We start from the raw sequence: 26,788 nt of genomic DNA on the forward strand, positions 1-26,788 counted from the left end.
ATATTTATATACTTCGCGGTCTACACTAAAACACCAAAATAGGAATTCTTTTTCCTTTAGAAAATAAAAAAATACACAAGCAGCAGTAAACAGACTCAACAGGTTGGATTTATGTGTTTATTTCTAATAAATATGTAAATAAATAGACTAATAAAGAAAAAGGCCAGTGAGAGAGAGAGCTGAGGGTCTAGAAGGGTGAAATGATACGATCATATTTTAATTAAAAATTTAAAAAATAAAGTATTCTGTTACTAGAAAAGTGTCTCAGCAATTAAAAGCACTTACTGCTTTTCTAAAGAACTTGGGTTCAGGTCTCAGCACTCACATGGAACTCTACAACCGTCTGTAATTCCAGTTAATTCCATGGTACTAACCATCCCTCTGGTGTCCAAGCAGCAAGCACACTTGTGGTGCAAATGCAAAAATGACACAGACATTAAAAAAAAATAAAAATATATGTATCATGAAAAATAAATATTTTTTTAAAGATTATTTTATTTAAATTATAAAGAATACTCTCTTCTTGGACTGGTTTGGATGTGCCCAGCAGGTATTACAGCAGGTATTAAGACTGAATCATTTTTGTTGAAAATTGTTTAGGCTTTGGACAACAATGACATAGATTCAAATGAAGCTTTTTTTTTTCTAATAGTTGTGCTGCCTCAAACTTCTGTGACTTAAACTTTTACTTCTTGTATTGAGATCAGTTATTATTTCTAATCCTTGTTAAGTCTAAATATAAGATGACAAACACAAAGCACTTACAGCATTTCCGTAACTCTGGGAACTGTTACTATTGGAGCTTTTTTGTATGAAGAAGATTCATAAGAATTACAACAAAAGATATAATATAGCTTTTGCATGGTATTCTCTGAACTTTTAATATAGTCACTAAGAGGAGAAACAGTTTCTGTCTGTTTTTTCTTGTAATAATCTCTCATTGGATAAAATAAATCTAGAGATGGAATATCCTGTTTTGTAAAGTTGTCTTAAGAAGTAAAATATAAATTAACTAATTTTAAGATTCTAAAATGGTAAAACAGCTTTTAAAAGGTTTAAGAAGTATAAATAAGTTTCAATTATTAACTATGGGGTTTGATATCAGTCATTTTAATAAATTTGTTTTTAGTATTTTTTAAATGAAGCCTATTGTTGTGGTATAAACCTATAATTCTAGAACTTGGGAAACATGAAAGAGAATTACAAGGCTACATATAGATGCAGCTAAAGACCTGACCTGCTATGTCCAAACCCTGTATTCAATTCTCAGTTCTGAAAAATAAATTAAAAATGAAATCTGGCAATTATCTGAGAGGTGTTCTGAATCTGCTATTAATACTCTTATGAACATTTGTTTAAACTTTTTTTGAATAAAAGTACAAAAGTTGTGTTTTTCTATTTACCAAGTCAGGTTTCAGATATCCTTTCGCTCTTGGGCATTATCTTAGGAAGTCTGTGCTCCCTCTTTCAGGAAGGTGAAGTGGTTGCTGTCAGTGGTGGGACATCTGAAGAAGAGGAGAGAGCATGGCACAGTGACGGCAGCTCCAGGTATAAGCGAGGGGAGTTGTACTTTTCCAGCTGCTCTACTTCTGCCCATCCAAATCTTGGATACAAAGTTATTTGGAAGGGTCTTTTCTTTTTAGGTATTCTTTTACTTTAGGTTGTCTTTATAGAAAACTTGCAAGTAGATTCGTAAAGTATTTTTTAAGTCATCTGCCTACTTTTTATTGTATTTCTGAATGAATTATTTATCATACAAAATTTTAAATTAGCTTCACTACTGATTTTGAGGAGTAAACATAAGATTATAAAAGTAAAGAGGGCCTCCTATTGACTTACCTCTTATATGGATGTATTTATGGGACATTACTACTTTTTTCTACAGCACTGAAAAGAAGCTATATCTTTGTACTGATGTCCTATTTTGATCATGCAAGCAAGTTATCCTTCAACTACTTATGGTGGAATTTCACATTTTTAGAGGCCTAATAGCTTTAGCTGCATTATAAGTTTTTAATAGTCTATGATAATATACCCTTGGGGAGGAAATTATTAGTTGTTCATTATATTTTTTTCCTGCTTTAGCAGTTCCTAAAATAGACTTCCAAAGGAAACATTAAGTGGAGGCTCTAAGATTTCTACAAGATTCTAATAAGTTCTAGGATCAAAGGCTTTCCTGTCCTTTAGTGGTGATTCTTAATTAGTTTTCTGTTTTTGAAGGAGTGCAGGGAAAACAAGTTTGCATTCTTTTGGTTCAGCACTAGAAATAATATATTTTTAACTAGAATTTAATAATTCTTACACTGAAGGAGCACTGGTGGTGTTAGCAGTTGAGGATCTTCGTTATGAAAAACATGGCTTATGAGGCTCATATTTGTGTTGGCATCAGATCTTCTATGAAGAACTGAATATTCCAATGACCAGCAGCTGATGCTCATATAAGTTGAAGAAAACCCATACTAGAAGAGAGTGTTAAAAAGTATTATTTAGATTCTTTAAAATTCATTTTAAAGGTCATGCATGGTGGCACATGGCATACATAGTGAAGTCCAGGCCAGCCAGAAGTAAATAGGGAGGTACCAGAAAAACCCAACAACAAAATCTTTTAAAAAGTCAAATTGTAATAGAAAGTACTTTTTATTTCTTTGCTTTTCATCTGGAATAATTGCTCTTAATAAAGAGTTGGGTAAATGAAAAGAGGATTTAAATCAGGGAAAAGGCCTTGATGGAGTAAAGCTACAGTCTAACATCTGCTGTTAGATTACTGGTTAATATTGGAGCTTTAACAAAGAGTCAGGTAAATGAAAAGATGATTTAAATCAGGGAAAAGGCCTTGGTGGAGTAAAGCTACTGGCTAACATCTGCTGTTAGATTACTGGTTAGTATTGGAGCTTTGAGATCATACATCACATGAAGCTAGTGGTTTAATGTAATTTGATTATATATTTTGGCATAATCTAACTCATCTCTTTATGACATTTATGATTATAAACCTATTCAAATTAAGGAAATATTATAATGTATTAAAATTAAACAGAAGATAATATAGCTAGATATGTGTAGGGTGTCATCTCAGGACTAGTATGTCTATAAAGGTAATGGCAAGTATGATTGGCGGTGTCATGTAAGAGTTCATCCTATATGCTTCTCCATATTGGGGGTAGATAAAATAGTATTCACTACATATATTACTGTACTCTTAGAGTTGGAGAAAAAATACATTTTATTACCAAGCCATACTACTACCTTGAAATTAACTTTGTTTTACATGCTTAGTAATGTTTATGCATTTAGTTTTCCTATTGTGTAGACATACTTTTTAGGTACCAGTTCCGTCTCTGCCTAGTATAAGAATTTGAACTTCGTCCTTAAGCCAGGCATGCCTTTAATTAAGTCCAGTACTCTGGAGGCAGAGGCTGGTAGGTTTCTATGAGTGTTGCAGGAGCTGTGGGCTGCGTTACTTGAAATAACAACACACAAACTGTATTCATATAAACACTGCTTGGCCCATTTCTATTAATGTGTGTAGCACCCCAAGGTGTGCTTACCGGGAAGATTCTAGCCTGCGTCCATCCTGGGTCGGAGCTTCATCACCACGTCTACCCTGGAGAGGAGCAGCGGCATGGCATCTGTCTAAAGCGTCTTACCTCACCACCTCTTCCTCCCAGCATTCTGTTCTGTTTACTCCACCCACCTATGTTCTAACCTATGAGGGCCAAGCAGTTTCTTTATTAATTAACCAATGACCTTCCTCCATCATATGAGTTAGAAAACAGCCAGACATATTGAGGCGCCCCATCTTAAAAGTAAAAAAGAATTTCATAGTAGTTAGTTCAGTGGTAGTGTGTTTACAAGGCTTCAATCCCAAAGCACTTCAAAGACCTTTCTGAAAGGAATTCCAAGATCCCCTCATAAAAGAAATCTCTGTGTTTGCCTACTGTGGTATGTGCATGCTGGTTTTCCAGAGTCTGTTCTACTTCTATTTGAACTGAAAAAGATGATACTCCATTCCATATTTTTTTTATATCATACACACACACTCGTATGTATATATATATGCATATATGCACAGCAGTATGCTTCTTAAAATTATAAAAGGTTTTAAATTTATTTTTCCACGAAAGTTACAAGATTTGGTTTTAGATAATGAAGGTAATGGGAAGTTGATCAAAATGAAATAACTTTTATGTCATTCATGCTTTTTTATCTTTTCATATTTTTTCCTTTAGAAAATCGTCTTCAAACTATACCCTGTGTGATTTAAAAGTTTCTCCTTTCCTTCTAGTGACTACTCCAGTGATTATTCTGATTGGACAGCAGATGCTGGAATTAATTTGCAGCCACCAAAGAAAGTTCCTAAGCATAAAACCAAGAAAGCAGAAAGTAGTTCAGATGAAGAAGAAGAATCTGAAAATCAGAAACAAAAGCATATTAAAAAGGAAAGAAAAAAAGCAAATGAAGAAAAAGATGGACCAACATCACCAAAGAAAAAAAAGCCCAAAGAAAGGAAACAAAAGGTTGATTTAAATTTTTTATGTCTAATGTTTTCTTCTGGGGTAATAAAGCATAAATGTGAAACATCCAACATAAACATTTTTGAGGTTAATTAACAAATAATAGAAAAAATTCAGAGCTGAGTAGAACTAGTAGTTGCTTCTGTGCTTTGACTGCTTTGCATAACACCTTTCAATGCTATAAAGTAGTCATGTTTCCTAAAAGAAGGGGCTAGCTATTCTCCCATTATAGACTGAATATAGCCATATATGATATGCAAAACAAATATGTGTGGCTATGTTTTGGTAAAACTTGATTAATAAAATACTCAGTAGATTATACTTTTTGACTATAGCTCATTTGCCGTTTCTCCTTATTCAGTCATCTTTTTAAAATCGGTCAGCTCTTAATAGTTTTTGTGCCTACAATTTGCAGTGAAGCCATCTCTCCCACAGAGGAATTATCAAAGGCTTTTGCTTTTTCATCATGTTCACTATGTGAGAGCAGTTCTGAGGCATTAAACTGAAAATGCCCTATACGGTCAATAGGAATAAGAGGAAAATGTACACTGTGAAGTAATTCTAGGAGTGCCTCCTACAAGTGATGTTCTTTGCTATCCTGGTATTGCTTCTTTTGTATGATAATGAGCGCATGCAGGGTGGTTTAGCTGTAGGTGTAGAACACAGCTTAATTTTATATTAGTTCATAATTAATTCAGTTAAAAACAAACCACAACAAAACAAAGTATAGAACGCATAAAGTTTCTATACTTAAAGATATTAGGTTTCAGTGGGGTTTTTTTCCGTCCATTTCTCATCCATGTAATATAATACTATAGAGGCTATTGTCATTAGATCATTTGTTGGTGACCAATAATATTAAACTTTTACTCAGGGGCATAGGGTTGTTTTGCTGTTTTTGTTTATTCCATGGGAGTTAAAAAGTAAAAGACCTAGTTTGACAGTACTCATTTCAGAAAAGGTGTGTGTGTGTTGGGAAGAGTATAAGTGAGTAAAAGAACAAAATGGCTACTTTCAGTAAGGGAGAAGACTTTTCTGTGGGGGGTGCATTTGTATCCCAGCAGGGAGGAAGTGGAAGGAAGGAAAATTAAGAATTCAAGATCAGACTCTACTAGCATAACAGGTTTGAAGCCAGTCTCGGGTACATGTCTAAAGAGTGAGTGACAAAGACAAAGTAAGAGGGAATAAATGCGAGTAGATGAATGAATATTAAGGAGACTATTCTTAGGTTATTTTTAGTAGTGCAATGTCCAATTCATGGAAGTAATATTAGCTGTCATAAAAGCAACTACTAGCCTTCAGAATCCTTCACACTGTTTCGTCTTACTCTGTTACTACTCTCACACTGAAGCTGAGTTTTCAGACTGTTGAACATATTTTAATTTGCTGTATGTAATGTTTATAAGATAACTTATTTGAAAGGGGAAGAAACCTCAAGAGTTTATAGTTTGTTATCTATAAGGATGTTTTTAGAGAGTTTTGTGAAGGTTGTGCCTTTTGCTTTTTCTCCAGCGCTCCATCAGTGATATGGAGAAGTTAAATAACCATTGCCAGGTCTGCTGCTTTTCTAGAATAAGGCTTTAATGCTCGAGACTAAAATCTTTGTACAGAGGTCATTTCCTTGTATTTTAAGATATTACTAATGCTGTTCCATACTTTTCTCAGAGATTGGCTGTAGGAGAACTAACTGAAAATGGTCTTACATTAGAAGAATGGTTGCCTTCGACATGGATTACAGATACACTTCCTCGAAGATGTCCATTTGTGCCACAAATGGGTGATGAGGTACCACTAAACTTTAATTTTAAAAATTATTTAAGTTTTTTTACATAGTAACTTCAGTATCTTTTTTAATTTTGAATCATACTTCCAGAAGATTGCAGTAGGTTCCTAAAAAAAGCATCTCATTCCAGTATTGGAAAAATACAACCAAAGTTTTCTACATATGTACAAACATGTCATATAAAAGTAGAAACAAAAGAATGTGACCATAGCTTAAAACCCCTGGTCATGTAGTATAAGAAATAACTTTCTTATACTACATGGATTAACTTATTTTGATTCCAAAAATAAAACAATAAAGTAATAAAAGAGCTTAACATCTTTTTTTCTGGGTATATACTCAAAGGAGTTGGTAATTATAGTGCTTCAGTTTTGATTAAGTGTCTTTAGACAGCTTGAGGACTAACGTTTAAAAATTCAGTATTAGAATTTGTATGTAATGTCTAAATTAGATTTTCTCTTCAATGTTAGTGTTGTCTTACACTTTTATTTTTTATTTTTATTTATTTATTTTAGGTTTATTATTTCCGACAAGGACATGAAGCATATATTGAAATGGCCCGGAAAAATAAAATTTATAGTATCAATCCTAAAAAACAACCATGGCATAAAATGGAACTGAGGGTATGATATTGGCATATTTCTTAATGCAAAAGATGCTTTTTGAATTATGAAGGAAGTTGTCTGGTTTACTCTTTTTGGCTGTAAGAAACTGTATGGTGCTGGAGAAACAGTGTAGTGGAAATTGTGCTTACATGAATGTGGGAGGCCCAGAGCAGATCCTTGGCACCCTGAAGTGTAGCTGGGTGGTGCCTGTCATTTGTGCCCTTCCAGTCCTTTTAGTTCAGCACTTGGGAAGCACAGACAGGGACTCAGGCAAGCTGGTCAGACTGTAGCCAGCCTGGCGAGTTACAGAATCAAAGAGACACTCCTGTCTCAGTTAATAAAGACAGATAGTGTTAAAAACAAAAAACAAAAAACAAAAAACAGGCATCCACCTCTTGCCTACACAAGTACACACTTTATTCTACAGAGATAATTCTTGTTTTCTGTATTGTAGGAACAAGAACTGATGAAGATCGTTGGTATAAAATATGAAGTGGGATTGCCTACCCTTTGCTGCCTTAAACTTGCTTTTCTAGATCCTGATACTGGTAAACTGACCGGTGGATCTTTTACCATGAAGTAAGGACTGATACCAAGGCAGTGCTTTGATAGTATTGGAATATTTTTCAAGATTGAAATAAATTTGAACATACCTTAGATATTTTTAGGTGTGTGACCTAATCAATCTGTTTCTATTTGTAATAGATACCATGATATGCCTGACGTTATAGATTTCCTAGTCTTGAGACAACAATTTGATGACGCAAAATATAGGCGGTGGAATATAGGTGGGTAATTGATTTAGAAGCCACAGGTGTTCTGCATATCCTCTCCTTTATAAATAACTTACTAATTTTTAAAATCAGAGCCTTTTTTATAAGTTTAATGTCAAAATAGTAAAGTACCATTTTTAAGTTGTGAGAATGAAATGCTTTTGTTGATGTTTAAATTTGAAAACGAAACATTTTCCATTCCTTTTGGTTAACTGTTACAAAATTACTTTAGAATTTTTTAAGTTGTTTTATATATTGACTTAAATATTTATCCAATCATATTAATAGTAAAAATGAGGAAAAAGATGATATACTATCATGAGTTAAAATTTTTGAGCTTGGACAAACATTAAACTCATTTGATTATTCATAGCTGTTTGAAATTGTAACATCATAGATTGTGAGCCTTATAAGCTATTTTAAATCATACGAATGGGAATGTTATTCCTTGACTAGTTCTTAGTTTCAAACAAGTCCACTATTTCATCTTTTAGAGGATATTTTAGCAGATGCATACATGGCATCGCTTAACAAATTGCATCAGTTGGTCTATCAATCTATTTTTTTTGGGTACTTTTGGAAGACATTGGCATGTTGTTTTCCATGATTGATCTGCTAAAGTTTATTTATAACTGGGCTAAGGAAACAAACAGGAACATGAAAAAAAAATTATAATAACACATATGTATTACATTCCCATAGTGAAAGTGAGATTTTGTTTGCTTAACTGCAAGAGTAAAACCCTGAAAGAAGGGAAAGAAGTAAATCAGAAGAAAACTGTGACAACCTCTTAAAAAAAAAAAACAAAGTCTAGCACAGGTAAAATGTAAAGCAGTCTATAGGAAATAGAAACCCTGAAGTACATTATCACCAAGAAGGAAATCTTCAGAAAAGAGTTGAAGTCACATTATCAAAAAAAAAAAAAGTTGTAGGAAACTATATTGAAAAGTGCTTTGTACAACTTGTGTTATAGAAAGATACTTTAAATATATAAAGAAACATAGAAAAGTTGAAAACAATGAGAACATTGAAGCAGTTAAAGTTATTTGAGGAAAATAAAGGAATTGTAAGAAGTATTGTAATCTTATTTGAATAATTGCAAACAGTAATTATGGTCAAAGATAAAACTATTCTAGGATCAATGCAGCCCACATTTCTTTTATATACAGTTGTATTGAAATAAAATAATATTGTGTCATAAGCTGGTAGTGTAAATAAGATATTTCTAATGAATAGAGAAACATCAGAGCATTTTTATTTAGATCTTTTAATATTTTTAATTCATAGATTATTATGTTTTCCATAGTCAGTACTCAGTGGTTTTTTACTTTTAACATGTCAAGTATCTTCTGCCACTTAAGATCAACAAGGATATTTCATGGTTGACTTTGACTGGTATTTATTGTTAACCCAGCAGTCCTGTTGTGGTTAGATTCACACACAGTATCTGATTGTTCATGTAGCAAAGCTTGTCAGTCTTGGGATAGAGTTCTAAGACATTGGTCTATTTAGTTCATATTTTTGTATGTTTTCATAGATTTAAATAATGATCTTAGTCCTAATTTTTTTTAAATAACTTCTCCTTAAGTTCACTATCCGTAATACATATTTGAGGAACAGTGATAGACTTAGTGCATCATGCTTGAATCTAAATTTGGATCTAACTCTCCAAGTCAAAATTTAATAGATTATAATAGGTTGTAAATATTTTCATCGTAATTCGTAAAGAATTCTAGTTTAAAAGATCCTTTACGTTGTTTTTCTGATTTTAACTATTTTATGTATGTTTACACAAATCTTCAACTCAATTTTTTTTTTGTAAAACATGAGCAAACACTTTCCTTGAAAATAGTAACTGACCAATTAGTTGCAACTTAATTCGTTATTCCTAATTGTGTATTAAAAATGAAAAAGCACTGCAGTGGGAGACACTTAAAACTGTTTTAACATAAATAATACACTTACTATTGAGTATATGAAAGCAGTTAAAAACCAATTAATATGTTCAGTTATATGAATTTTTTATTTGAATCCGTATCTTTTAGGCTTTTGCCTATGCTAAAAGGAAAAAACTCCATACTATGACCACCACCAAAGAGAAAAACACTACACAAAAGAAAGAGTGCCTTGTAGTTTTCATATGACAACAAGAAGCTGAAAGGATTGACATTAAGAACAGTGACCCTTCCTTGTATTAAAGTTTTTATTACAAGCAATTTTAGTATTATAACCATAGCAGTTGCATAAGGAAATAGACAAAAGGCATGCTTTCTTTTCCTACAAGGACAGACAGTTTTCGCATTGTTTCTTTCTGTTGTTTCCTTTAGAAAAGTAAGGGAGAGTGAGTGTGTGGTGCAGTGTAAGTATGATAGAGATGGAGGGAGCGCTGAGTTTGTTATGGTTTTGCTTTAATCTAAAGTCTTGGTTATTTGGGGGGAAATAATACTTAAAAAAATTAAAAATAAGCTGTAAATATTTTTAACCAGAAGTAATCCAAGTATAAATATGAAACATAGTTCTAATGGTTACTTTTTAATGCTGTGTTCACAAAAAAAAAAAAATGATTAAGATGAAAAGCTTCATTACTACTGATACCTAAGAAATGGTGTTAATCACATTTTTGCTATGTGTGCTTATATTCTTGGCTTATTATTGGAATATATAGATCTTCTGTCTTGTGAAATCATCCAGTTTAAGAACCTTAGAGAATTATACTTTAGGAAAAGGTGTTTAACCAAAGCCAGCAGTACATGCCAATGTGATAAGACATATAGGCTTTTTTTTTTTTTTCAGGTGACCGCTTCAGATCAGTCATAGATGATGCCTGGTGGTTTGGAACAATTGAAAGCCAAGAGCCTCTTCAACCCGAGTACCCTGATAGTTTGTTTCAGTGTTACAATGTTTGGTAAGAAAATATTGGTTGTATTTTCAATCAGACCAGGTTTTAGTATTTTTCTCATCTATCAGTAAAGGAGTGAAAATACCTCTTTTAATACTGAAATTATTTGTTTAATGTGATTTTAATTTCTAGACTTTTTAATGGAATAATTTTGCTTTCTTAAAGCTGGGACAATGGAGATACAGAAAAGATGAGTCCTTGGGATATGGAACTAATACCTAACAATGGTAGGTGTATGTTAGGTCTGTTGCTTATACCTTGTGGAATTAGAATCAGGGAATAACTTGTAGAAGTTGGTTCTCTCCTGCCTTTGGTGCCAAGGATTGTACTTAGACTGTCAGGTTTCATAGAAGGCACCTGTGCCCTCTGAGCCATCTCTTCAGCCCTAGAGGGTTTTTTTGTTTGTTTTTGTTGGAGGTGAATCCCCACATTCAAGAGGCAAAGGCAGGAGGATCACCCCATCCATGTATTGAGGCCTAGTGAGGGCTGCATAGTAAGAAATTTACTCAAAAAACAAACTTGATACCATTTAAGGTTATTGTGACTAACAGATATATAATATTCCACATAAGTATTCATTATAAACCTGTTATTAGCTATAAAATTAGATAGGGTTCAGCAATGAATATTGTAAGAGGAGGGCCTGCTTGTTTGTCCCAGCCTCCTGGCTAGCTTACACCTATAATAACCACACAGAAACTGTATTAATTAAAACACTGGTTGGCCATTAGCTCTAACTTCTTGGCTAACTCTTACATATTAGTTTGACCCATCTCCATTATTCTGTGTATTGCCACATGGCAGTGGCTTAATCAAGATTCTAACTGGCTTCCATCTCAGGCAGAGCATCCATGGCTTCTCTCTGACTCTGCTTTCTTCCTCCCAGCATTCAGTTCTGTCTTCTCTGCATGCCTAAGTTCTGCCCTATCAGGTCCAAAATAGTTTCTTTATTCATTAATCAATCAAACCAACACATGAGCAGAAAGAACCTTCTATACCATTTCTCTTTTTCTTTTAAACAAAAAGGAAGGCTTTAACTTTAACATAGTAAAATTACATATAACAAAACAGGGATCAAGCAAAAACTACAGTTAAAATATTTATATGTATTTTATCTTTTATCATAACTGAGGAAAACTATAATAATAACTATCCTTCAACTCCATGAAAGACTCCAGAAGGGCATAATATTACCTAAGTAAACAGGAAGTTCATTTTAAGCAACTTCTAAAACTCTGGAATTGACAGAGACATCTCTCTGCCTGTACAGTCACCCAAAGTTCTTCTGTACCATTGAGGCATCCATCTTCAGCCTTCAGGCCCATGGTATTCAGCAGACATTTCCATAAAGCAGGAAAATTCAAAGTCAGTTCAGTCACTTTCTTCTATATCCTGTAGAATGTCTTGCAGACTCTTTTTATGAATCAGGAATCCTGAAAGATCGTCTCACCTTTTGGCAAGTTTAGCAGTCATCTCTTTGTGGGTTCTTCTTGTCCAGTTTATGCAACAGTCCAGGCAAGAGCAGTTTCTTGCCCAAATGGCTAATAAACTCCATAAGGAGCCTCTTCAATGCCCATCTTCCTCAAGAAGTAGCTTGGTGCTGCTAGGAGCAGACGTGTCTCATTGTCATAAAAAGTCCTAAGTTATTAGAACATTTTAAATGCTGTATTCTGTAGTCTTTGAAAGATATGAAGAATGCCTATCCATCTGAAATATATTTATGCACATCTAGAAAATTTAATTAACGTGACTACAAACTTGACTATTATAGATGATTATCTATTAACCTATATTAATTATACATTACATTTTTAAATGAACTACACAATCACAATACCTTAATCAAGAGCAGAAATATATATACATATAACAAGATTGACCTTAAATTTGTGTCAATAAACCATGATACATAACAATGCAAATTATTCATATTTATATCGTATCCCCCTTTAAATATAAAAGAACATTTATAAACAATATTTGGGAATATGGGCGTAGTTTTTTCTCTCCAAACTGCTTTGTGCTGTATAGGGGTGCTGTTAATCAGGTCTTTTATGGTGTATCCTGTGTGCTAGGTTCATCTCAGCACTTGGGCGAAGTCATTTAGTTTTAAATGTGGCATCTTTTTTTTTAAGAATACATTTGCATTTAAAAATTCTTCCATTATAAAAATAGTGATTTTTTTTATGACATCAATTTCTAAAGGAAAACTCACCAATACATACTAAAGATGTTGATTGACATGCTTTTCTATCTGCATTTCAGCTGTATTTCCAGAAGAATTGGGTACCAGTGTTCCTTTAACTGATGTTGAATGTAGGTCACTAATCTATAAGCCTCTTGACGGAGAATGGGGAGCCAATCCCAGGGATGAAGAATGTGAAAGAATTGTTGGAGGAATAAATCAGTTGATGACCTTAGGTAAATAATGACAGTGCGTCAGTGTAGTAGATCCAAGATACATGAATTGTGACTAAATTTTATGAGTCTGCCATAAATGCCACAGGTCTTCCACAAACCAGTTCATAAAGCCTTTATACACTCAGCTGACACGATATGAACTGGAGAAGGAATGTAATCAAAAGTTGAGTTTAGTTATTTGGTTAGGAATGCTCGTTTTCTCCTGGCTTGACAAGTCTTTGCAAAGGGACAAAACATGGAATGTGGACTGATTTTCCTTGTTTGTGAAAATGAAAGTAAACAGTGACATAAAACTTGCTTTTGAATTCTGGGCTTTGAAGGAGATCGTTGTAATTTTAACAACCTATACTAGAAGTTCAGAATCAACTTCAAAGGACATAGGGAGAAATTAAAAGTAAGAACTGAAGACTTTGGACATGTTGTTATATATCCAAATCTAGAAATTTTGTTTTTGTATTTTTTTCCTCTCCCTATGTTGCTGAGGATCCGTCTGAGGGCCTTGCACATAGTAGGCGAATGCTGGACAACGGAGCTGTATACAGCCCCAAAGTAATAAAATGGAATTCTTATAAAAGTCATCTTTAAATACCATCAATATTTTAGATTTAAAGTAGTTTTTTAAAAAGTGATCTTTGTGCTGATAAGTTGACGTATTTATCTATTTTTCTTCATCCTAATGTATCGGTGAATTTTAAAATGCAAAAAATAGATTTATAACCTTATTTATTTTAGATATTGCTTCAGCATTTGTGGCCCCCGTGGATCTGCAAGCTTATCCCATGTATTGCACTGTGGTGGCATATCCAACGGATCTAAGTACAATTAAACAAAGACTGGAAAACAGGTTTTACAGGTTAGAGCCATTTGATGTTGCTGATAACAAAAGAACTCTAAAACCCTCTCAGTTTTGTGTATATACAGATTGAAATTAATCCCATAGTGAACAAGTGAAACTAAGAAATACAAATCATCAACTTCTGAGTAGGTCCTTGTACTCTCTACATTTCTTGAGAGTTTTCCTACAAGGTTGATGCTCATTTATGGGATTTTGAATGCATACTTAATTCTCTCGTAGGCTTTTTAGAAGTCAAGCCAAAGATTTCATTTCTTCTAGTAATATACTAGAATATTGAGTAGATTTCCTATAAATCCTTGTGTGTTTATTGAGCTTTTGAATGCCTGAGAAAATACAATTTAAAAGGATTCACAAAATTTTTTTATAGTTTTTGCTTAAGCTATTATGGTTAGTTTGCTTCTTCAGGATAATAGTATTTGGTTGCTGGTGAGTTCTTTAGTTTTCTTGAGACAGTCTAATTATGTAGTGTTTGATTTCCTGGAACTTGCCATGTAGACCCTACTGGCCTCAAAGTTACCTTTCTCTGCCTCCCACATGCTGGGATTAAAGGCTGCCTACAATACTTGCAGAAGAAATATGTTTAAATCTATAGTTTGGAGTGAAATTGTATTTTTTATGTTTTTCGTTTCTTAGTGTCTGTTGCTTAATAGACCAACACCTTAATGTACAGAATAATTGCATTAAAAATTCTTTTTATGATGAGTTGTATATGATCACTGCTTTACTCTTTTTCTATGTTAAGTTTTAATTCATACCCTAGACTAATGTTTTTCTGTAAGAAAAGAGACTTTTGGTTCTCTTACTGCTGTAAGCTATATCCTTGGATATAGCACTGAAAACACTGCTTCTTCTTTACTGAGTAGCATAGGCTTTCTCAGTAGCAGTGTTATCTTCTGATGATGAGAACCAATTGAACAAAGTAAAATAGAATTCAACTTGGATTGAAAGATATTCTTATTAGTATTAGATTCCCTTGCTGTTGTATTATTATTGGTAATTCTTCATAGACAGATGAACAAATCCCTTTGATATGTTGTTTGCCACCCTATCTTCAAGGCTTCCACTGTCAGGTGCTGAAGTTCAGAAGAACAAATGGAAAAGATTAACTGTGTTCCTAGACCTGGAATTGCTAAGACTTAGGAGAATTTATATAGAGTGCTACAGGATAAAGCAAAACATGGGAGGATGTGAGAGAGATTCACTAGTTGTTGAATTACAGCTTGCAAAAGGAGTTAGCATTTCCAACTATTGTTAATATTCTCATAGACACACTGCTAAAACATGCTGATTTCTAAATTGTAACTTATTTTCAAGATGCAGTTATGTCTTAAATAGGCTTCTTTATAATCAGTTTACAGTAAAAAGAAACTTATGCATGTGTAAATAGAATTCACTTGTTTTCCAACCTAAAACATTTAAAAAGCTGAGTTATATACTTATTTAATATAATGTTATCAAATGATATTACACTGTTTTAAAGGTTTTTATATTGTTTTGTGTCTTTATAGTTTGTTTTTCTTCTGATGCTATTCATTTCTTGGTTAAACTACTATAAGTTTTGTCTACAAGTAATTTAATATATTATTTTATGTTTTTAAATGCACAGAAGTTCTTATCTATTTTTCTATAACTACAATTGCATGTTTTTAATTCTTTGTAATTGCATCTGTTCACAAATCAGTAAGATTAACTGTTAAGCAATTGCATTGTATTCTCAAAAAGTGTCTTCAGATTTTCCTTTACTTTCAGAAATAAAATTACCAAGCCCCAGAATTTTTTTAGCTTTGCCAAATGTTCAGAAATAATCCTTAGTTAAATTTCTTGCAGATTCTCATCATCTTTTTATGTTTTATAAGCAATCTATTGATTATATCTTTAGTTAATTACCATTAGTATAATTAAGATGGTTTTTTTTTCTGTATGGAAAAAAATCTATAAACTTACTCCTCTTCTGCCACTATTCCTGTATAAGCCACCACTTCTAAAAAACAACATTGTTAATAGTTTGGTATGTCTTATTCCAGACATTATCTATACAATAAATTTTTCTCTCTTAATGAATAAGTTTGATTCTTATTATAAATACTATTTTAGAGATAGGTTTTTAAGATGTGAGCAATATGTTTTAGAGTGAAACTAAAAAGTCAAATGTCATAATTTTAATATGTGTACATATTTATACATACGAGATTAAGATTTCTGTATTTGTCTTTTTAAGGCGCGTCTCATCCCTTATGTGGGAAGTTCGATATATAGAACATAATACCCGAACGTTTAATGAGCCAGGAAGCCCAATTGTGAAATCTGCTAAGTTTGTTACTGATCTTCTTCTGCATTTTATAAAGTAAGTTATACATTTTCAGTATAATAGTTGTAATTATTAATGATGTCATTTTAAAATGTGAAATAATTTAAAGTATAAAGTGCTAAAATGTAAGCTGCAATCATCTTATACATAGGTGATATTGTCACATAAGCGTAGTTAATTTTTTTTAAATAAGAAACATGCCTTTCATCCCAGTACCAAAGAGGCAGAAAGAGTGAACCTATGTGAGTTTGAGGCCAGCATAGTGTATTTATACCGTTCCAGGCCAGCTAGCTCTGTGCAGTAAGGTCCTATCTCAGAAAAAGAAAGAAAAATGTAAAATCACCTCCAAACATTTAGTCATAAAAATCTTAATTATATTGCTTATGTGTTCATGGATTTCTTTACCTTCATGCATGTGGATGTACCACATGCATGCAGTGTTTACAGAAGCCAGAAGAAGGGGTCAGATCTTCTAAAACTGGAGTGACAAATGGTTTTTAGTTGCCATGTGATTGTTGAGAGCCAAACCAGGGTTTTCTACAAGATCAGCAAATGCTCTTAACTACTGAACTGTCTCTCCAACCTTTTGCTATTAATAATAATAGTAAATATTTAATGAATGGATTATTTTTTATCTTTCATTGCTTCTTCTAAACCATGTATAATCTTACAGGTGATAGAGATTATTATCTGACATTTCTAATTGAGGAAATTTGTCTCAGCCAAATTGCACATTTAAATGAATGCCTGCATTTTATTTGAGAACTTTATATTTTAACATCATACATATTTACTCTGTCAAGTTTTATTAACAGAACATTAGTCAATACAGCAAGGTACTAAATTTGATTTTCCAGTATTGAAGTCATCACAGCTATTGAGGAAGCTGAGGCAGGGTTTGGAATGGCCTAGCCATCATTAAGATATTATTCCTTTTTTCTTACTGCATCTTGCTCTCACTTTCTAGCCTTAAACTCAGATCTGCCTGCCTTTGCTTTCAAAGGTTAGGATTAAAGCGGTGACATCTCCAAAGAAAGAAAAAAAGGAAAAGAAAAAAAAGTTCTTCCACATTTTTGTGTTCTGTACATTACTAAGGGTAGTAACTACCATTTAAAGCAGAAACACTTCCTCCCTTACTCACCTGTTATGTGTCCTTAGAGTGGATTGAGCCATAGAAATTGAAGCCAAAGTCTTAAATAAAATTTTGTTGTAAAAGACTGTTCAAGTTGCATATTAATGTTACTATTTTGTTGGAAAATTTTGTTTTTCTGTTTAAAATGGGGTAATACTATATTTTATCCAGCTTTTATTTTTATATTTTAAAGAAAATACTTTTAAACCAGTTGTTCTGAACCTGTAGGTCATGACCCCTTTGGGGATTAATATCCGATATACTACATATTAGATATCTGCATTACAGTTCATAACAGCAGCAAAATCACAGCTAGAAAGTAGCAATAAATTAATTTTGTGGTTGGGGTCACAACAGCATGAAGAACTGTGTTAAAGAGTCACAGCATTAGCAAGGCGGAGAACCACTGTTTTTAGCAAAACTTCTTAACATAACCTTAGGATTTATCCATTTTCTTTGAAATCAGTGGTTTTTTTGCTGAGTTACAGGTAGTTCCTATACAAGATTAATAACAAAATTACTGAGTAATTATAAAGTAATTTGATTTAGTTATATTGTGATGATACTATACCATGAGACCCTGTTTCTACAGTGTCCTGTGGTATTGCTCTGTTCTCTATGTGGTTTGGGGGGCTTTTAATATTTACTGTGCTTTTGCTTTTCTTGAGTGAAGTTGGTAACATGTACTCATTTTCTAGGGAACTCTTTTCTGTGACATTTCTTTGAAACAGTCTGTAGAATTATATAATCAATTCATTTTTAAATGAAGGAGAGGACAAAAGAAATTCTGATTTGTCTGTGAAAACACATTGCATTTAAATAATTAGTATTTGGTGGCTGGAGATTTAGCTTAGTGATTAAGCACTATAGTAGCTTTTGATAGACCCTAAGTTTAGTCCCCAGTACCATCAACAAAGTAAAAGTCATGCCATTATGAAGTGCAGGTTAATATAGATTTAAAGAATTTATATTACATATCTCTAAAACTAAAAAATTGACCTTTTTAGATACAAATAAAATTTGTAGCTAATACCTTTTAAGATAGGCTTTGAAATTTTGATTATTATACTTTTTAGTTGACTGTTTAGCACATTTTTAAGATAGATATATTGAAAATGATGTAGTAAGTATTTGGTAATAAAATAATCATACTTTGTTTTTTCATAGAGTTTTATAAGATAGCTAAAAGTTGCTGTAAGGATAATGATCTAATTCATTCCAAGGTTAAGGGAAAATAAAGAGCATAGTAGAAGAATGATAAGGTCACAAATAATGCAGATGCTGATTAAGTCAAAAGTTGGGTCAGAGGAAAGTCATTTTGGGAGGAAGCAGTAGAATTATATGAGATGATAAAAGTTATTAGGACTGAGTTGTTGAGGCCAGTGAGATGCCTTAGCAGATGAGGATCTTGCAGCCCACCCTGACAATCTGAATATAGTTTCAGGAGCCCACAGGTGGAAGGGGAGTTGTATTCAACAAATAGAAAAGTTGTTTGGCTTAAAGTTTTTGTATAAAATCTAGTTTTTATACAAATTCTTAAAAATTACAACATCAACATTTTTTTGTTGTTATTTAGGGATCAGACTTGTTATAACATAATTCCACTTTACAACTCAATGAAGAAGAAAGTTTTGTCTGACTCTGAGGTATGTAACATTGTAGTATACTAAAGATGTAATGTAGGAGTTTTCAGGTTAAAGTTAGAAAATTGGTTATGCCCAGCATTATATTGTTTACTGTTGCTATCATTTTTAACATTTACTTGAGATTGAAAACAAATTTTTAAAGGGGAGAGATTTCACTGACTCAGTGATGTATCATAAGATATACGTTATGAATTTTCTAAGATATAAAAGGAATAACTACCAAATGATGAGATATAGGATGATTCATGATTTGAATGTTTTATTACCTCAAAGGAAGAAGAGAAAGATGCTGATGTACCTGGAACTTCTACCCGAAAAAGGAAGGTAACAACATTTTGGTTTTTGATAACATTTGTTTTTACAAAAGTGTTTTTGTGGGTGTGGAGAAATGACTGCTCTTCCAGAGGTCCTGAGTTCAATTTCCATCAGTCACATGGTGGCTCACAGCCATCTATAATGAGATCTGGTGCCCTCTTCTGGCATGCAAGCTTACATGGAAGGAATGTTGTATACATAATAAGTAAATTAAAAAAGGGTTTTTGTTGCATTAATGTATATTAAAAGCTTATTCTTAGTAATTTAATGTTAAAAAATTTAACATTAAAATTAATTTAATTAATTGTTAAAAAGCTTTGAATTATAAAATAAATATTTTTCTGAGAAATAGTAGTATTTTATTTGAATTAATGTTTTATATGGATTGAATACCCCTAATCTAAAAATCTGATATTCAGAATCTTCAAAAACTATTGGTTTGAGCACTGACACTTAAAAAGGTTTTTATTTTGGTTTTCAGATTTTTGATTTTTGATTAGTATTTCTCAGCCAGCAAATACTGCAAAACAAAATGTTTCAAATATAAACACTTCTCATGCCAAGCTTTTCAAATCAGGGGTGCTCAGTCTGTGCCTAATTACGTAAGAGTATACATAAAAATACAAATTGGAGCTACTATGGTATCTTAGTAAGTTGGATACATGTTCTGTAGACATCAGGACTTGAGTTTAATCTTAAACACCCACATGAAAAACCAGATGTATGTAGCTCAATTGCAGTCCCAGTGATAAGGGGAGGGGGTGAAAACAAAGGTTCCCTGGGACTGACTAGTCAGTGAGCCCAATGCCCCTGTAAGAATCTCTGAATAAACTAGGCTTTCAGTGTTTGAAAGAGGATACAGATTGGTTTCCAGCCCCGGGTTGCGCAGTTAGCAACCACGCTTGCTCCAGGGGTGAGGGTGTGTCTAATGCATATAGCCTTTGCAGGCATGTGAGTGCTCTTAATTAAAAATGAACTCAATCGTTGGGCATGGTGACACACACCTTTAATCTCAGCACTAGAGAAACGGAGGCAGGCAGATCTGTATGAGTTTGAGAAGGCCAGGGCTGCGTAGAGAAAGACTGTTTTTAAAAATGTAGAATAAGTACTTAAAGAATGAAAACAAAGTTGATGGCTCCTGAAGAAGGGCACCAGATGTGTCACATAGACCTCACGTGTTCACACACAGTCCAAAAATAAATGAATTGTATTCCATAATAACTATTAACAATGTACTTCTGTGTTTTTATTTTAGGATTATCAACCTAGAAGAAGGTTACGCAACAGAGCTCAGTCTTACGATATTCAAGCATGGAAGAAACAATGTCAAGAATTGTTAAATCTCATATTTCAATGTGAAGATTCAGAGCCTTTTAGACAGCCAGTAGATCTTCTTGAATATCCAGTAAGAATTTCTAAAATGACTTTTATACTGCTGTCTGTCATTCAACTAATTTTTATTGCTCTACTTCGTTTCCTGATGAGTTTATACATGTTCTCATTACCTATTCAGTTACAAAGAACTCTTAAATTGGGAAGTGTGGTAAAAATGAAAGAGACTTAAAATATGCCTCTAAAGAATTGGTTTATGCATCTAGCTATTCTTTAAATTTAGAGTAAATAACTTAGTTTTCCCATGTGAATATAATTTTTACTAACTCTGTTAGTTTGCTTTTTTTTGTCACTTTAATGAACACTGTGAGCAAAAACAACTTGGGGAGGGAAGGGATTATTTGATTTACAGATTATTTGATTTATATGATTTAGGGAAAGTCAGGGCAGGAACTGAAGCAAAAGCTGTGGAGGAATACTGCTTACTACCTTGTTCGGCTACCTTTCTTACACAACCCAAGATTGTCTGCACAGAATTAGCACCAAAGAGGACTGAGCCATTCCATATCATTCATTTATCAAGAAAATGTTCTCTCTAACTAAATAGCAGTTTGATGGAAGTGATTCCTTAACTGACTTATCTCTTCCCATATAATTCTACCTTTTGTCATTTTGACCAAAAAAAAAAAAAAAAAAAAAACAAAAAACTTTTCCAGCACAAATTCTTTGCTTCTACATACTTATTCTAAGAACTTAACAGTGATTATCTAAAAAAGAAGAAAAATAATACCCATTTTTCTAATGAAGTGATGTTGATGAAATGAAAATACAAAATAGTTTTGTAATGATGAAACACTGCATACAGATATCACTTGATAATAATGCCAGTGTGTGAACTTTAGAGAAGTTGTGGCTAAAAGTGTTTGGATTATATGATCCAGCTGTTCATAATTGCAGAGATATAGAAATTTCAGTTGAGTTGAAATGATATATATTTTTTGATTCTTCTAGTTAGTAATCTGGGATTTTACAGTTTATGTTTCATTTAGCTTCATTATTTCCTTTTTACACACGCACATTAAGTTGAAATGGTGAATATAGATAATATTTTTTATTTTATTTTTTTTAGTTTTGAAAGCCAGAAACAGACACTTTAAATGTGCAAAAGGAATGTTTAACTGTAACAGTGGAATAAATTGGGTTAATGAGAAACTCAACTTCCCAGGATTCCAGCATTCATTTTGTGTTATATACAGTGCTCTGATTTTCAAAAGCTAGGCTTTTGAAAAGCTTTATTTCCTGCAAATTTGCTGTAGTTTCAAAACATGATTTACAATTTACTTGTTGCTATTAGTTTTTTTTGTTTTGAATCTTAATCTTTTTATCTAGAGATAAGAATATTAACCCTATGCAAAAACAAATGATTCCTTGGGATGTGGTTAAGAAAGAATTGAAAACTCACTCTAAACCAACTGAGGAGGATTTGCACTCTGATTAACAATCTAGAATAATTCCTTCCATAACCAAGGTCATTTTGTCTCTGGTGTGAGAGAGATATTTCCTTTATGCATAGGCTATGCGTGGGCTTAGAATCTAAATTTATATTTTGGTGGTATACAAAGTGAAATTATAAAACCTCTTTGAGTAAAATATGGAAAGGTTGGGGGGAAGTAGAAGACAAATCAGTAAGTGGGAAGAAAAAACAGTAAAAACTAATATTCATTGAACTTATTAAGAAAGTGTGTATCTATCCATAATAGAATTAGAGTAAAAATCATGAACAGGAAAATTTCCAAGGAATATGATCAAATTGGCCTGGAACTCATAGTCCTTTTGTCTCTGCTTCCCAGTTCTGAATTACTGTACATAACTACTATATTAGGACCAGTAGTACATTTGTGCTTAGTAAGTGACAAGTCTGTAGTAATTAAAAAATTATCTCAATGAAAATGAGTACAAATTGAATATCAGAATTTGCAGTAATGTAGGGAATTTTTAAATTCTAAATTTTAAAACTAAGGGTGTATTGCAGTATATCAGAACTCTTGAAATCAATAACGTATGTTCACTTCTCAGTATAGGAAAGGAAGAGTAAATGCAAAAGGAAGTGGGAATGAAATAATCAAAAGCTGAAATTAGTGCTGTTAAAAAGGTTCAGTATACTCTGTAGTACGACATTACTAGTTGTACACAGCAGTGATGATTAGCTCCTCTTTTATCTCTTGTTTTGTTCCATCTTATTGCCTTATTTTATATCTAGAGTGCAGGCTTTTTGATATCTATTTATATTTATTATTATTTATTTAAAAATACATAATTAGGTAAATTCTGAAACTTGGAAGTTGCTCTAACTTCAAAGCCTCTATTTTGATGGGATGTTTTGGGGAGTTATAGATTTTTTTTTCATATTAGTATTTTGCCTTCATGTATGTATGTATGTATGCCATGTGTATGCCTGATGCTTGCAGAATTCAGAAGAGAGCATTGAATTCCCTGAACTGAAAGGATGATCATGAGCCACCTTGTGGGTGCTGGAAACTGAGCCCTGGTGCTCTGCAAGAACAGCAAGTGCTCTTATCTACTGAGCCATCTATCTATCCCCACTTTGATTGTATAATTCTTATATTTATATATTGTATCATTTTTATACTTTTATAGTGCTTCAGTGAACATTTATTAGATTTATAAGTGAACTGAAGTTTTTAAGGTTTTACTGTTGTTGGTTTAACAAATGATTATTAAAGTTTTGTGACTTAACTTCTAGAAATCCTATGAATTTTTGTGCTGGAAAAGGATACTTTGGTAGTAATACTAATGCTATTTTCTTTCTCTCTTAGGACTACAGAGACATCATTGATACGCCAATGGATTTTGCTACTGTCAGAGAAACTTTAGAGGCTGGGAATTATGAGTCACCAATGGAGTTATGTAAAGATGTCAGGCTCATTTTTAGTAATTCTAAAGCATATACACCAAGCAAAAGATCAAGGGTATATCATCAGATTATTTTATTTTGTTCAAATGATGTCAAATCTCTGAATATGTTTTTACTTTTTATGATGACCTGCTTTCTGCTGTGCTTTTTTTTTTTTTTTTTGTGATGCAGACAGATGCCATTTAAGCATTACTATCACTTCAGGAATAGTTACTTTTAAAGACAGTATGATTGTCTTGTTAAATAGAGCCTACTGGGCTTAACTTTTTTACCTAATTCCATATTATTAATGAGTAGAAACAGTTGATAATGAGTTGTAAAAGTTGAGGCTGCCACTTACCTTTGATCAGAACTCAGCTTCACAAAATAGGCAGTACAAGAGTGAAGAGATCATATTGATGATCGTCTTAGGTAGCAAGGGAATGAGTTTCCAATCTTTTGGGATAGTTTATGTATGATAGAGTTCACAAAGAGGAATTCTGCTGTTCTTCTAACATGAGAGTATTTTCTGTTAAATCTCAAATGTCTAAATTCAAAATAATTTATTTGTAAAAAATATTTTAGTTTACTTTGTATCAGAAGAGACTGAAAAGAAATACAAACACCAGTATTTAAATTCTAGAAAATTTTACAAGAAAAATATTTATAGTCTTTACTAAATAGACATTTTCTTTTGAAGAATGTTAAACCAGTTTTATGGATGTTTTTTTCTCTCTAGATTTACAGCATGAGTTTACGCCTGTCTGCTTTCTTTGAAGAACACATTAGTTCAGTTTTGTCAGATTATAAATCTGCTCTTCGTTTTCATAAAAGAAATACCATACCCAAAAGGAGGAAGAAACGAAATAGAAGCAGCTCCCTTTCCAGCAGTGCTGCATCAAGGTATTTAGTGTCTTTTAGATAATATTAGCTAATCTGTGACTTTGTCGTCCAAAATGGCAGAACTTGGTGGTTTGTAATGCTTCCTTTACTAGTCCCTATATTGCAGAAGGATAAATTTGACATGCAAGTTCCTATGGTGGAGGATTTTTAATCTTTTAAACTAAAGCTTTACTGGTGTAAGTGCTTAAATTCAAACTGCTATATCTATACAGTAAAACAGCATTTTTAGGATAGTTATGGCATCATGCTTTCTGCCATATAACTGTAGCATTTATGATGATCCTTCACTAAATATTCACTTTTCAAAGGCTCACAACCATATGAAATCCACTATAAATCTCATATTTTAACATATTTCATGATATTACAAATATTGAATTGAACAATATTAATTCTTAATATATATGCGGAGAATTGTTAAGTGTGTAACTGTTAAGACTTAACAGTGTATTCTAATCCTATTACAGCCCTGAAAGGAAAAAAAGGATCTTAAAACCCCAGCTGAAGTCTGAAATATCTACCTCTTCATTTTCTGTACCTACACGATCAGTACTGCCAAGACATAATGCTGTTCAGATAAATGGTAAACCAGAATCCAACTTTGTGGTTCGGACGAGGAGCAACCGTGTGACTGTAGATCCAGCTATCACTGAGCAGCCATCTACATCATCAGCCACAAAAACTTTTATTTCGAAAACGAATACATCTGCAATGCCAGGAAAAACAAGTAAGATTTAATCACAATTTCTACATCTAGGTGTAATTTTTCTCTAAGAAACACTTTTATTTTTCCATGGGTTTCAGTAATTACCTGAAGCTGCTGTTGTTTTCTTTATTGTTGTTCCTCTTTTTGAAAAATCGGTTAAATGAGAAGAAAAATTGAGGTTTAGGGATATTTTTGTAGGTCAGAACAATAACAAACTGTTAGAGACTGCCAAATATAAACCCTAGACTTGCTAGCAGTTTGCCTCCTAATATTAAACTGAGGAGCGAGCTTCTATAGCTGGACTGTATTTGTTAAAATTTTCTTGTATTTGTTTCTTACTATAAGGTAGATTACTGGGCTTCTTTAGTGTGCAGGGGCTTTTGGTTACATCCCAGCACAACAAAAGAAAGATTTTGTGAAGAAGCCTAGCTTTAAGTATCCCTCAGTTTTTGTCCTCTTGGCTAATTGAAGCAGTTCAGGTTAGAAGCAATCCCAGACCTTTTGCTTATTTTGAGTTCACCAAGTCTTACCTTCTGATCTTTTTACATTTGTGTCTTAGTGCTAGAGAATTCTGTGAAACATTCCAAAGCCTTGAGTACTCTTTCAAGCCCTGATCAACCCACATTTGGCCATGGTACGAGGAATAGCTCTGCAAAAGAAAACATGGAAAAAGAAAAGCCTGTTAAACGTAAAATGAAGTCTTCCGTACTCTCAAAAGCATCTACACTTCCAAAGTCATCATCTGTCATCGATCAAGGTAAAGTTACTTATATACACGGCTTTTCAGTAGAGAGGCTGAGACAGGAAGATCACAGGTCTGAGGGTAAGCCAACATAATTCGTACCCTGCCTCAAAAAGAAAAAAAAAGTAAAAATAAAAATGTTACTTTTATATAGTAGGTCCTTCTTACAACAAATGTTTTTTATAGGCATTAGCCTTTAATTTTGCTTTGTGGGATGTCAATTTAAAAGTTAAAGTTTGTAATCTTATAAATCTAGTAACTTGCAGCCTTGTATCAAAAGCAAAACATTTTCGTTAAAAATTTTAGAGATTTTAAAAAAATCTATATTGAAGCAAAAATGTATTTTAGAATTAAAGGCTTCAAATGTTGTTAACTAGTTTTAAAAACCTGAACAAAGACATCCTCCAAATTGGATTTTATTAGCCCAGTTTAGCATTATTCACATAATATAAACAAAAATGTAGAACAAAAATATTAACTGTTAACTACACCAGAAGTCACAAAATAAAACACACTGACCTTTACTAAATGGTAACTCACTCGTTCTCTCTCTCTCTCTCTAACTCACACACACACACATTTGTTTGTTTTGCTTTATTTATTTTCCAAGATAGTGTTTCTCTGTGTAACAGCCTTAACTGTCCTGGTAGACTCTGTAGACCAGGCTGGCCTTGAACTCATAAAGATCCACTTGCCTCTGCTCTTGAGTGCTGTGATTAAAGGCATGTGCCACCACCACCTGATCTCCCTTTTCTCTTTCCTTGTTATACTTCATCTGGAATGACTTTAGTCTCTAAATATCTTTACCTTCTTCCTTTTTTGGATGGTCTTATTTTTTTCCTTCTCCTTGTTTATCCCCTGTTATTATCTTTTAACTTTTGCAATATCATCTCCAGGAATCCTTAAAATTTTGTTTTTCATTTTATATGTTTGGATACA

At 32.9% G+C, this 26,788-nt stretch overlaps 1 protein-coding gene across 4 annotated transcripts in view; it reads left to right on the forward strand.

The window, feature by feature from the left end:
• Phip (PHIP subunit of CUL4-Ring ligase complex) overlaps window positions 1-26,788 on the forward strand; it is a 121,048-nt gene that overhangs the window by 83,388 nt on the left and 10,872 nt on the right. For all 4 annotated transcript variants that reach the window (XM_075965114.1, XM_075965115.1, XM_075965116.1 and 1 more), the window contains 18 exons: window positions 1,472-1,548; window positions 4,286-4,517; window positions 6,180-6,299; window positions 6,813-6,920; window positions 7,357-7,481; window positions 7,608-7,690; window positions 10,469-10,580; window positions 10,740-10,801; window positions 12,840-12,995; window positions 13,728-13,848; window positions 16,070-16,195; window positions 18,868-18,937; window positions 19,211-19,261; window positions 20,508-20,657; window positions 23,422-23,574; window positions 24,238-24,401; window positions 24,869-25,128; window positions 25,667-25,864. In XM_075965114.1, the coding sequence (XP_075821229.1) occupies window positions 1,472-1,548; window positions 4,286-4,517; window positions 6,180-6,299; window positions 6,813-6,920; window positions 7,357-7,481; window positions 7,608-7,690; window positions 10,469-10,580; window positions 10,740-10,801; window positions 12,840-12,995; window positions 13,728-13,848; window positions 16,070-16,195; window positions 18,868-18,937; window positions 19,211-19,261; window positions 20,508-20,657; window positions 23,422-23,574; window positions 24,238-24,401; window positions 24,869-25,128; window positions 25,667-25,864 (2,368 nt within the window). The remainder of the gene's footprint in view (window positions 1-1,471; window positions 1,549-4,285; window positions 4,518-6,179; window positions 6,300-6,812; window positions 6,921-7,356; window positions 7,482-7,607; window positions 7,691-10,468; window positions 10,581-10,739; window positions 10,802-12,839; window positions 12,996-13,727; window positions 13,849-16,069; window positions 16,196-18,867; window positions 18,938-19,210; window positions 19,262-20,507; window positions 20,658-23,421; window positions 23,575-24,237; window positions 24,402-24,868; window positions 25,129-25,666; window positions 25,865-26,788) is intronic.

This window comes from Microtus pennsylvanicus, chromosome 3 (assembly GCF_037038515.1).
Source record: "Microtus pennsylvanicus isolate mMicPen1 chromosome 3, mMicPen1.hap1, whole genome shotgun sequence".
Taxonomy (NCBI): domain Eukaryota; kingdom Metazoa; phylum Chordata; class Mammalia; order Rodentia; family Cricetidae; genus Microtus; species Microtus pennsylvanicus.